The 13,161-nt window shown below is 42.9% G+C and overlaps 1 protein-coding gene across 2 annotated transcripts in view; it reads left to right on the top strand.

The window, feature by feature from the left end:
* colec12 (collectin sub-family member 12) overlaps nucleotides 1-13,161 on the top strand; it is a 55,915-nt gene that overhangs the window by 33,763 nt on the left and 8,991 nt on the right. For both annotated transcript variants that reach the window (XM_010885456.4, XM_010885455.4), the window contains one exon: nucleotides 8,303-8,425. In XM_010885456.4, coding sequence (XP_010883758.1) covers nucleotides 8,303-8,425 — 123 coding nt within the window. The remainder of the gene's footprint in view (nucleotides 1-8,302; nucleotides 8,426-13,161) is intronic.

Raw genomic sequence — 13,161 nt, 5'->3', positions numbered from 1 at the left:
AGACCCATGACACTCCACACATAGACATGGGTCTGACAGACCCATGACACTCCATACATAGACATGAGACTGACAGACCCATGACACTCCACAGATAGACATGAGCCTGATGGACCCATGACACTCCATAGATAGACATGAGACTGACAGACCCATGACACTCCACACATAGACATGAGACTGACAGACCCATGACACTCCACAGATAGACATGAGCCTGACGGACCCATGACACTCCACACATAGACATGAGTCTGACAGACCCATGACACTCCACACATAGACATGAGACTGACGGACCCATGACACTCCATAGATAGACATGAGCCTGACGGACCCATGACACTCCATAGATAGACATGAGCCTGACGGACCCATGACACTCCACACATAGACATGGGTCTGACAGACCCATGACACTCCATAGATAGACATGAGCCTGATGGACCCATGACACTCCATGGATAGACATGAGCCTGACGGACCCATGACACTCCACACATAGACATGAGTCTGACAGACCCATGACACTCCACAGATAGACATGGGCCTGATGGACCCATGACACTCCATAGATAGACATGAGACTGACAGACCCATGACACTCCACAGATAGACATGAGCCTGATGGACCCATGACACTCCATAGATAGACATGAGACTGACGGACCCATGACACTCCACACATAGACATGAGTCTGACAGACCCATGACACTCCACACAGAGACATGAGACTGACAGACCCATGACACTCCACACATAGACATGGGTCTGACAGACCCATGACACTCCACACATAGACATGAGACTGACAGACCCATGACACTCCACAGATAGACATGAGCCTGATGGACCCATGACACTCCATAGATAGACATGAGACTGACAGACCCATGACACTCCACACATAGACATGAGACTGACGGACCCATGACACTTCATAGATAGACATGAGCCTGACGGACCCATGACACTCCACACATAGACATGGGTCTGACAGACCCATGACACTCCACAGATAGACATGAGCCTGATGGACCCATGACACTCCATGGATAGACATGAGCCTGACGGACCCATGACACTCCACACATAGACATGAGTCTGACAGACCCATGACACTCCACAGATAGACATGGGCCTGATGGACCCATGACACTCCATAGATAGACATGAGACTGACAGACCCATGACACTCCACACATAGACATGAGACTGACGGACCCATGACACTCCACAGATAGACATGAGACTGACGGACCCATGACACTCCACACATAGACATGGGTCTGACAGACCCATGACACTCCACAGATAGACATGAGCCTGATGGACCCATGACACTCCATAGATAGACATGAGCCTGACGGACCCATGACACTCCACACATAGACATGAGTCTGACAGACCCATGACACTCCACAGATAGACATGAGCCTGATGGACCCATGACACTCTATAGATAGACATGAGACTGACAGTCCCATGACACTCCACACATAGACCTGAGTCTGACAGACCCATGACACTCCACACAGAGACATGAGACTGACAGACCCATGACACTCCACACATAGACATGGGTCTGACAGACCCATGACACTCCATACATAGACATGAGACTGACAGACCCATGACACTCCACAGATAGACATGAGCCTGATGGACCCATGACACTCCATAGATAGACATGAGACTGACAGACCCATGACACTCCACACATAGACATGAGTCTGACAGACCCATGACACTCCACACAGAGACATGAGACTGACAGACCCATGACACTCCACACATAGACATGGGTCTGACAGACCCATGACACTCCACACATAGACATGAGACTGACAGACCCATGACACTCCACAGATAGACATGAGCCTGACGGACCCATGACACTCCACACATAGACATGAGTCTGACAGACCCATGACACTCCACACATAGACATGAGACTGACGGACCCATGACACTCCATAGATAGACATGAGCCTGACGGACCCATGACACTCCATAGATAGACATGAGCCTGACGGACCCATGACACTCCACACATAGACATGGGTCTGACAGACCCATGACACTCCACACATAGACATGAGCCTGACGGACCCATGACACTCCACACATAGACATGGGTCTGACAGACCCATGACACTCCACACATAGACATGAGCCTGACGGACCCATGACACTCCACACATAGACATGAGACTGACGGATCCATTGACACTCCACACATAGACATGGGTCTGACAGACACATGACACTCCACAGATAGACATGAGCCTGATGGACCCATGACACTCCATAGATAGACATGAGCCTGACGGACCCATGACACCACACACATAGACATGAGACTGACAGACCCATGACACTCCCCACATAGACATGAGACTGACGGACCCATGACACTCCACACATAGACATAAGTCTGACAGACCCATGACACTCCACACATAGACATGAGTCTGACAGACCCATGACACTCCACACATAGACATGAGTCTGACAGACCCATGACACTCCACACATAGACATAAGTCTGACAGACCCATGACACTCCACAGATAGACAACACATGGTCGTTAAACTGTGAACAAGGAAGTGCTGTGATCACTCATCTCCATTTCTCTGAAGTCTTCTCTTGTTTTTCTATGATCGTTCCTCAGAAATGTTCGTAGTCACAGAGCAGCCTGTGAATGATTCTGAGGACATAGTCAGCTCATATTAAGTCTTTAGTCCAGATGAACATAGACTACAAGACATGTAGCTGCCATCAGGCTACCTGAAGACACAGTATGTCCTAACCGCAATGTCTACAAAGTATTAACCACTAAGAGGTTCTGTCCTTGGTGTTATGGCCTGTTTTGAAGTTGGTTCTGAGATCTGAAAAGAGAACAAACAGTTTATGTTTCACTAGGTATGTTTTATTTGCCCAGTGTCTATTTGTCAGATGACAACAAGAGTATCTGGATAACTTCTACATATCCCAGGTGGCTATGGTATACAGATGCTTTGCAAGTGAGCAGCCATATTTGTTGACCTGACTTTGATGTGATGCAGTCAGAAGTCACCATCCCAAATGGAACACCATTACCTATATAGTGAACTAGTTTTACCAGAATCCTCATTGTTGTGCTGTTGTCAGCATGCAGGTCCTGTCCAGGAATTAAGCCACTGGGAGACAAACAACCAAACTGTGACCATTGGCTCACGACCCTGGAAAAAGAGTCCAACAGAACACAGCTGCTTCATCTGAAACTGCCGACCTAGTCTGCCCCTTTTACTCTAAATGGGGTGTGGGGGGGGGGGGGGGGGGGGCGTAGGGGCTGGGAAACAGAGGGGGTTGCGGGTTGCTTTGTTGTTGTTTGTTGTCGGCAGCGGCCATGTTTGTGTTTTGACAGCTGTCCTCCATTTTGGAAACTTGACCAGCTAACCCTGAGAGCTTAGTTGATCCTGTCAACATTCTCTAACGACATAAGAGTTGGAATGTCTTGTCTGTGTATTGAAAAACATTCATTTTATGGTGTTTTGATTTCTTATTGTAGGAATATATTTATATGAACTCTGTCAACATATTTAGACAGGCCTGCGGTTTCTGGCCCAAGACTTTTTGATTACTTAGGAGTGATGTTCTCATGTTTTTGCTAAGTAGTGGAAGCTGACATTGGGGTTTGTACTCCAAAATACATGCCTGTCGGTATACATGCTCAAGAAAAGTCTCCTTCGAAAACACAATTTCCAGATCTGGTTCCTATTTAGTGTTTTCCCTCAGAAATTAATTGATGGCATTTTGTACGTATAAAATATGACTGTTCTCAGACTTTAGATGTGTATTAAGTGTGCCGTTGAGCTAATTGCTGAGTTACATGGGTCAGGGTCTGTTGACAAAAGAAGTACGGGAAGCAGGTGTGGTTCTGAGCAATACGTTACTTAGTAAATTAAAGGGTGCGATGCAAGCGCAAAACAAGAAACAATGAGCAAAACCTGGAAGACACAGAGTGAGTGATACAGGGTCAATAAGCGACAGGGGCGTGTGAAACAGGGGGTTAGATATAGGTGAATGATGGTGGTTGATGAGGACCAGGTGTGTGCAATAAGATGAAGAGATCAGATCTGTGAATGTACTGAGGCCAATTAAGAGCCAGGCGAATCAGAGCATTGCAGAGGGAGAGGAGATGGTGTAGGCGTAACAGTCAGCTTCAGGAAAAAAATCATTAAGATATCATTTCTTTTATTATCGGTTTACGTATTTTCTTTCATTTTTAAAGATATATATATATATATATATATATATATATATATATATTGTCTGCCAGGTGTTGTCGGGCATATTGTATATATATATATATGATATATGACCTGCTGGCAGTGCTACTTAATTTGATTAAACCATCATATTATAAATATTAAACAAATACATTTCTTTCATTGAATAAAAATGTCATGATTAAGGAAAAAAAAAAGGCAACAAACGGCAACATACTGAACCACCGTTGCCATGATCTACAATTATCCATGCATAAACTGCAGGGAAATCAGTGATTGTATCAGATATTTTCTATGACCAATACACCTCACCACCAAGTCATGTGTTCATTGCTATTGGTCTTGAAGGTGATCCTGTAAAACTGGCTGCACACTAAGAACTTGCACAGTTCTTTTAAGAGATATTCTTGGCAGGTGCTGGTCCTTGTTAAGGGATTTGAAGGGTGCCACCAGGGTCTTTAAAAGGGGCTAAATAATGGCATAATAATTCATGCCAAGTGCTAGGGGCTGGACTGAGGGAGTGGAGAGGGACTCCCTGAGAGGAGGACTAGGTACCTCAGCCACAAAAGGAAAAATAATGGGGTCAAGACAGGTGCTATTATTATTATAATTATTATTATTATAAATTTTTCTGTCTCTTTCTCTCTTAATTCAATTTCAATTAGATTTAACCGGAAAACGGTCTTTACATTACAGTAGATTTTAGAAATATGTTTAACTTGCATTTGTGGATGCAGCGATGTACTGTGTTCACAGACAAAGGTTTTCAGAAGTGTTCCTGAGCCCCTGCAGTGTTTTCCACTACAGAATCGGGTCTGTTTTTAATGCAGTGCCGTCTGAGGGCCCAAAGATCATATCCATCCAATATTGGATTTCAGACTTTTCCCTTGCGTACAGAGATTTCTCCGGATTCTCTGAATCTTTTAATGATATTATGTAATGTAAATTATGAGATCCCCAAACTCGTTGCAATTATATGTTGAGTAACGTTATTCATAAATTGTTGCACTATTTGCCTACGCAGTCTTTCACTGAGTGGTGAACCCCTCCCCATCTTTATTTCAGAAAGACTCATCCTCTCTGGATGCTCTTTTTATACCCAGTCATGCTACAGACCTGTTGCTAATTAACCTAATTAGTTATCAGATGTTCCCCCAGGTTTTTATTTGCATTATACAACATTTCCAGTCTTTAGTGTCCCCTGTCCCAGCATTTTTGTTGCTGGCATCAAATTCAAAGTGTGCATATATTTTTCAAGAAACAATAACATTTCTCAGTATTAACATTTGATATGTTGTCTTTGTATTATTTTCAATTGAATATAGGGTTTAAATGATTTGCACATCACTGAATTCTGTTTTTCTTTACATTTTCTTCACACTCAGTCTCTTTCTTATCTTGCAACTTTCTTGATCTGTTTCCCGCTCTTTCTATTTCTCTACTCCTTTTTCCTTCTTTCCTCACCGTTTGTCTTGTCCTCTTTATGTATTCTTTGTCCCTCCTCTTGCTTGCTGTGTCCCATCTGGCATTGCTCTTCGTCTCTCTCTCTCTATTCAGATTCTCTCTTGTTCTCTCTTGGTTAATGACCTTGTTTAGCTGTGATTATGGTGACATGTTGTTTAAAGGAAACAGTAATCAAAAGGAACAGCTCTTGCGTTATCTCAACATGTTGAGTAATATGGGGCCGCACTGACCGCTGAAGCTCTCCATTTGGTCTTCCATGGGGATGCTTGGCCTCAGTACACTGTAGGTGAAGAGCCGTTCACTCGGAAAGCCAGGGAGTGGAGTCAGCCTGGATGACTCAGTGTTGCCTAGGAGCTAGTGAAAACTTGGATGTGACAAGCTGGGTGCGTGTATGCCTTACTGGTGTTTCAGCACTCTATCCGGTAAATGTCATTTTCACCTCAACTTGGCTGAGTGGACAGAATCCCTCATTCTGCTGGAAGGGGTGTTAAACTTTGTTCTGCCCTATAATGATCCTTGCAGGTCCCAGGACAGCTATAGAAAGAGGAGGCCTGCTAACCCCGGTATCCTGGCCAAAGTCTCATTGCGGTCCTAAAACAGCAGAACAACCGGACTAACTGATCATTTCATTATTTTCTAATTGGCTAAAGTTACCTCTGGCTAGCTACACTAGTCTTCCACTGTATGGGTGGTGTGAACGTTCATTGGCAACTGTTTGTTCGAGTAGACTAAACTGGAAGGCAAATCCACACCATTGCAAGTTCACTGCTTTTCCATAATGGATATGACAAGGCTTTAATTCATTATCATAATCACATTACATAAGACAGGAAGCCTTATATGCCTTATCCATAGGTTACTAGTGTTAAGACAAATACTTTTCAGCACAGGCACTCTTTGTGTTGCAACGGTAATGTCCATGTCTTGTAAGTGGCTTCCCTTACGCTGGGCATGCAAAGGAGTATTATTTCAGGTACATGAAAAGCAGAACCTTTATTTCGCCCGCTTCCTGAATTCTAACGAAATACAGCTGTTTTCCCATCAGCACTGCAGATCTCAGCCCTCGTCTGTCAGGAAAGATATCCTCGGAAAGAAATAGTCCAGGAAAATGTAAGAGAATGCCTGCTTTGCTCAGTGATTTTCCGTGACTTGAAAGTCCATGGCTTGAATCGGAGGTGGTGGATATGGTATCGCTTACATCTTAAATAAGTACCTTAAAATCACACACCCATACACCCCAGTCCAGACGACTTATTAACCTACTTTATGGATTTTATACTGTGCATACATGCTCCAACATACTCTCATAATGCTTATTGAATCCAGGAAAAATTGTCTGTTTATGTTTCATTGTGGGGGGCATGTAGGTATGTTTGCCCATGTATGCATGTCACGTGCATTTGTGTGTGTGTTTGTAAGAGTTTGCAGAGTGAGGACTACCTCAAGAAAATAAGCTTGTGGCACTGTGTAAACAGTCTGACTGGGGGGGGGGGGGGGGGGGCTTCTTATGTTGTCTCTCCCCCTCACCAACTGTGGCCTCAGAGGACAACTGGGCCCTTTAATGTGGTCTTCAGGTTGTTTGTCCAGATGTGGGGACCTGGAGATTCAGACCCTGGGCCCGGACCGCCCCCATCCAGGCCACACTCAGTCTCCGCTGTCTTCAGATAGCCTGACACTGCAATCCTCTGAGCCACCGTAAAACCCTGGACACAGCCCTCTGTAGACTGTTAATAGAGTTCTGTCTTTGAGAATATCAGGTCATTCCACACAGGCCTATTGAATGTTTACGTCATGCCAATTTACCAATATGTTCAGTTAACGGAACCACCATGGATATCCACCAGACACATTGATTTCACACTGACTTCAGATCAGTGCTGCTAAGCCTCTGTGCATTATTTGGAAATCATGACTATGTCTCTGTGATCCGCATGGATAACAATGTTTGTTTGCTGTAACTGTTGCTCGTTTAGACTTAGGCTGTCTTTGTAGTATCTCTTCCCTATTTGGAGTAATGACCTTCGGTTGGACCAATCACGATCAACTAGTTAACATTTTTCATTGTCATTTTCTAATTAGCTTTTCTGTGAACATTCTAAATTAGCTCCATTCTGATGAGGACAAGTGCTTCAGAATTATGTTAAGTGGTTACCACTTTTTAAATAGTTTTCACTCTAAACGTGCTAAATGATCATAGTAATATTGTATGTAGCTTTTGAACTTTTGTTAAACCGGGTTTGGACTTTTCGTCTTTCGGATGCAATTCTCTATTGAAATAGAATATAATTACCTTTATGATGGTGAACCCCCTACACAATTTGACCGAGTGGTTTTTCAACCCACCATGTAATGTCAAAAACCTCTCAGGATGTCTTTCAACCATAAGGACACGTTACCATCTCTTTCAGGTTGGTGGCCGCTCAATTGTCCCTAGTTTTGGTAGTAAAAAGCCCTTTGTTTCAACAGTATGATTACAGAATGAATAATTAACATGGGAAGGAAAGCACACTTCCTTATATACAAATGTTTACAGATGTATTTGTCTGTGTTTCTCTGCCTTAGGCATCCAGGAGGGTACGCAGTGCACCAAGTGTAAGAATGAATGGGCACTGAAGACCTCCATAGCACTACTCTACGTGCTATGTACTCTACTCACCATTGCTGTGGCTGTCCTTGGGTATAAAGGTAAGCGGGAACACCTGTTACATTTCATTGTATTTGGTAGCTTAAGTGCTTCAGTAACCCTCATTTCTGATTGCAGATATGTTCTCCACCACAGCTTCTTAGTTAAATATGTTCAGTATTTCGCAATGAAATTCTCCAGGCTAAAAATGCACAACGACTCAATAATGCCTTTAGGGAGATATAGCTCTTCACGATTATGTGTCTGTCATAGTGCATGCTACTTTAAAGACAGAATGGAAAGTTGATGTCACCAACCCGACTTGGACCATGGTGGTCGGCATTGCTCAACCAAACCTCATTAAGCCCTTAGGTTTTGGTACTTGACATATTTCACTGAAGTCATGTGGTTCATTGAGAAAGACAGCATCCAAACTGTGCATGGGGTCCTTCTACACATCCTGCCAAGAAATAAGGTCACCCCGATTTGATCACTATGAGGACACTGTGTTTGTTTGGATTGGAGTGTATATTTGTGTGTGTGTGTGTGTGTGCATGTGTATTGATATTTTTTATATATACTGTATGTGTTTTTGTGGGCAATCGTGAACAGTACCCCTTTATGGTCAGACCATTCTACATAGGCGCTGTTGGGCAACAACTGTTGTTGTTGAGTCTAGTGGTGGAAGAGTCATGGAAACTCTGGGCGATGCCACGACCAACTGCAAGAGCATCAAACTCTCTGAAATGAAAACTCTCCGAAACAAGCCCTGTTCTCTCCAGTGTAACATCAGCTCACAGTCCTGTAGACCGCCTATCCTTTTTTGTTGCTTTTCTTCAAATACCTCTCCTGTACCCCAGCACATGTCCCCCCATTCACCCTGTCTCGTGATCCAGCCTCTGTTTATTTTACCAACTCCCCAGCTAACGCCTCTAGGAACTGACCCGCGGCTTTGCGGACCTGCACTTCCTGGTTTGTGTTCCATTTTTTCCAGCTTTGGAAAAACTGTCACAGTCGGAAGGCCAAACTTAGACTTTTCCTGTGATAATTATGCTAACCACTGCCATACGTCTGCCCACGTGTTTCTTTCTATTTACAACATCTCAAAGTGACATCGGTTTAACATCTCTCAAACGTATTGGTGATTCTCAACTGAATTAAGAGTCATGTCCTTTGTGCAGAAATTTGGGTTCAGTCAGTCATCAGTCAACCCTCGTTCTTGTTCCACACTGCACATTTTCATTCTGCCTTAATTTTGACCAGATGAGTGGAGAACTCCCCGCAGCTCTAGCAGAACCCACAGAAATTGGTTTTTACTGGCGGAGCTGTAGTACCAGGCTGTCCAGGGAACCACATCTCCACAGCCTAAACATACAGTCGGTCCAGATGGTGTGCGGTGTGAGACCCCAATGCTCGCTCCACATCTGTACTCTAGACCCACACATTTTTGTGTGTGTGTGTGTAAACGTTATGGTACTGCACTTTCTGCCGGTTCAATAAGCTTTTATTTGAACTTAAACACATCTGTATTCTGTACCATAATATACAGGTATAATGAAGTGTGGCCAGAAGTCTTAAAATTCAATTTCGACACCCATAACAATTTTTTTTGCAAGTAGTCCTCTATTAACTGTATGTGAACCCTCTCGTTCTGCTTTCTGGCAATGTCCTGGCATGAAATGACTATCTGTCACTATGTGTGCTAGCTGTGTCCGCTATGTGTTCACTGGTCAAACAGAATGCACACCATATAGGAAAAGGGATGTCAATATAGACAGGTTACACCAGCAGGGATCGGACAAAGAGAGGACGGCCCACTGTCCTCAGCCGTCCTCAGCCTGCACATTCAATTGCATCCTCCCCTTCTGTTTTTACCTGTTCATACGATCAAAATGTGTGAATGCGACCTGACAGAGTATATATGTGAGAGAGGGTGTGCGCGTATGCGTGTGTGTTGCTGTGTGTGCAGGCATGTCCATTTGTGTGTTTTGTGTGTGAGAAAAGGATGACACCCAGAGACCATTTCGTCCCGTCAATTTTACAAAATGACTAAATAAGCAGTCTGTAGACAAGGTTTCCAAATGCAACTGGACTTGGTGGCTGGGATTTGTGCCCGAAAAAATATTTCAAAACAGTGCAGGGGAAATACAATAAAGCCTAAACTGATTATTGACTGCTTGCAGGATAAGTCAACCAATGTGTAATTTCGTGAATTATATTAACTATCCCTTTAGGCAGAAATTGTGCACCAATCCTTTGGTCTACCAACTTCAATGAGTCTTTTGTCCTCTGTGTGCTAGAGTACTGCTCAGTGTCTGGACATTTTTGTACTGCACGGTGTCTCATTTGTTTGCAGTGGAACATTTTAATTTCAGACTAACCAGTCACAACCACTTTAAAGTAATACTACACTTACAACCGAAGGGGCTTTTTTTAAAATAGTTTTCCAAACTGTCATTGTTGTTTTTGTATTTCAAGATTATTTGGTGTGGATAGACACCTATTAAGTTAGTAGTTGTGTAAGTTGACATAACATACAGTGCATTCGGAAAGTATTCATACCCCTTCGGTTTTTCATCTTCTGCTTGAAAGGATCTGCAGAGAAGAATGGGAGAAACTCCCCAAATACAGGTGTGCCTGTATTTGTAAGCTTGTAGCGTTATACCCAAGAGGTCTTGAGACAGTAATCCCTGCCAAAGGTGCTTCAACAAAGCACTGAAAAAAGGGGTCTGAAGACTGATACAATACATGTAATATTTCTGTTTTCATAAATTTGATAAATTAGATGTTTTTAAATGTGTTTTTGCTTGGTCATTATGAGGTATTGTGTGTGGATGCATGATGAAAAAATATCTATTTAATCCATTTTTGGATGAGGTGTATAACATAAAAAATGTCAAGGGTCTTACAGTTGTGCTGATAAGTATGCATACCCTGGCAGAAATTGTGAAATGTTCTAAATATTCTTTTATTTAAGGATAGTGATCATACGAAGCCATTTATTATCAAATATTTGTTTGACTCCTTTTTAAATCATAATGATAACAGAAATGACCCAAATGGCCCTGATCAAACATTAACATACCCTTGAATGTGTGGCCTTGTTACAGACACACAAGGTGACACACCCAGGTGAAAATGGCAATTAAAGGTGAATTTCCCACACCTGTGGGTTTTTTAAATGGCAATTAGTGTCTCAGCCAAAACTGCCAGGAGAATTGTTTGGGATACAAAGGAAAACCCACTGGTAACCTCTGGAAAAATACTGGCTGCTCTAGAAAAGTAAGGTTGTTTAATGGAGCACAATACAACGATACTTGAACAAAGCTGCATAGTCGAGTTGCCAGAAAGAAGCCTTTACTGCGCCAATGCCACACGAAAGCCTGGTTACAATACGCCCGACATCACATTGACATGCCTCACAGCTTCTGGGACAATTTGGAGTGACAAGACTAAAATAGAGATTTATGGTCCCAAACATAAGCACTATGTTTGGAGAGGGGTCAACAAGGCATATAGTGAGCAGACTAGCATCCCCACTGTGAAGCATGGTGGGGGCTTACTAATGTTTTGGGGGTGTGTGAGCTCTAAAGGCATGGGGAATCTTGTGATAATTGATGGCAATATGAATGCAGCATGTTATCAGAAAATACTGGCAGACAATGAGCATTTTTCTGCACGAAAGCTGCGCATGGATACGCTCTTGGACTTTCCAGCACAACAATGACCCTAAGCACAAGGCCAAGTTGATCCTCTAGTGGTTACAACAAAAAAAGGTGAAAGTTCTGGAGTGGACAACACAGTCTCCTGACCTTAATATTATCGAGCCACTCTGGGGAGATCTCAAACGTGCAGTTCATGCAAGATGACCAAAGACTTTGCATGAGGCATTTTGCCTCACAAGACATATGGGCAGCCATACCACCTGCAAGAATTCGGGGATTCATAGACAACTATAACTATTACGCTGTCAATGACGCTAAAGGGGGCAAAACACAGTATTAAGAACTAAGGGTATGCAGACTTTTGAACAGGGGTCAGTTCATTTTTTTCTTTGTTGCCATGTTTTGTTTTATGATTGTGCCATTCTGTTATGACTTACAGCTGAATGTGAATCCCATAAGAAATAAAATACATCTGTTTTGCCTGCTCACTCATGTTTTCTTTACAAATGGTACATATATTACCAATTCTCCAAGTGTATGCAAACTTTTGAACAGAACAATAAAACTTTCCGAATGCAATGCACAGGAAACCTAAGTTTCCGAAAACATTAGTTAGGCAGTCTACTATGTACAAAGCAATATCCCATTATAATTATATGAATTCTCTCTGTTTCAATTTCTAGGAATGTTTGGGAATGTTGTTTTGAAGTAATTTCCTGCATAGTGAAGTTGGTTGCTGACAGAATTAAATGTGCAGTGATTTATGTAGTAAACGCTTTCTCAAACATGTGAAAGCATTTACTTCTGAGTCCCCACACTCACTACTAAACGTTTATGAGGCTTTCAATACCAGGGCCATAATCACAAAACGTCTCAGAGAAGCAGTGCTGAGCTAGGATGAGTTATGCCTTAAAATCGTTACAAATAAAATGTCAGATCCCAAATTAGCACTCCTGATGTTTTGTAAATGTGTACCTAGTCAATCGGTAGGAGTGCTTCTAACAAAGCTATACGGTTGAAAACACACTCACCTCAAAGAAACGCCTTCTAAATGTAGCACATTTGGCTACATTTGGGATGAAATCCCTTTCATGCACAAATCAAACGATTCAGCCTAGCCTCAGTTTGGTTGA

Source organism: Esox lucius, chromosome 21 (assembly GCF_011004845.1).
Source record: "Esox lucius isolate fEsoLuc1 chromosome 21, fEsoLuc1.pri, whole genome shotgun sequence".
Classification (NCBI taxonomy): domain Eukaryota; kingdom Metazoa; phylum Chordata; class Actinopteri; order Esociformes; family Esocidae; genus Esox; species Esox lucius.
This window is presented reverse-complemented; position numbering and strand designations above follow the sequence as displayed.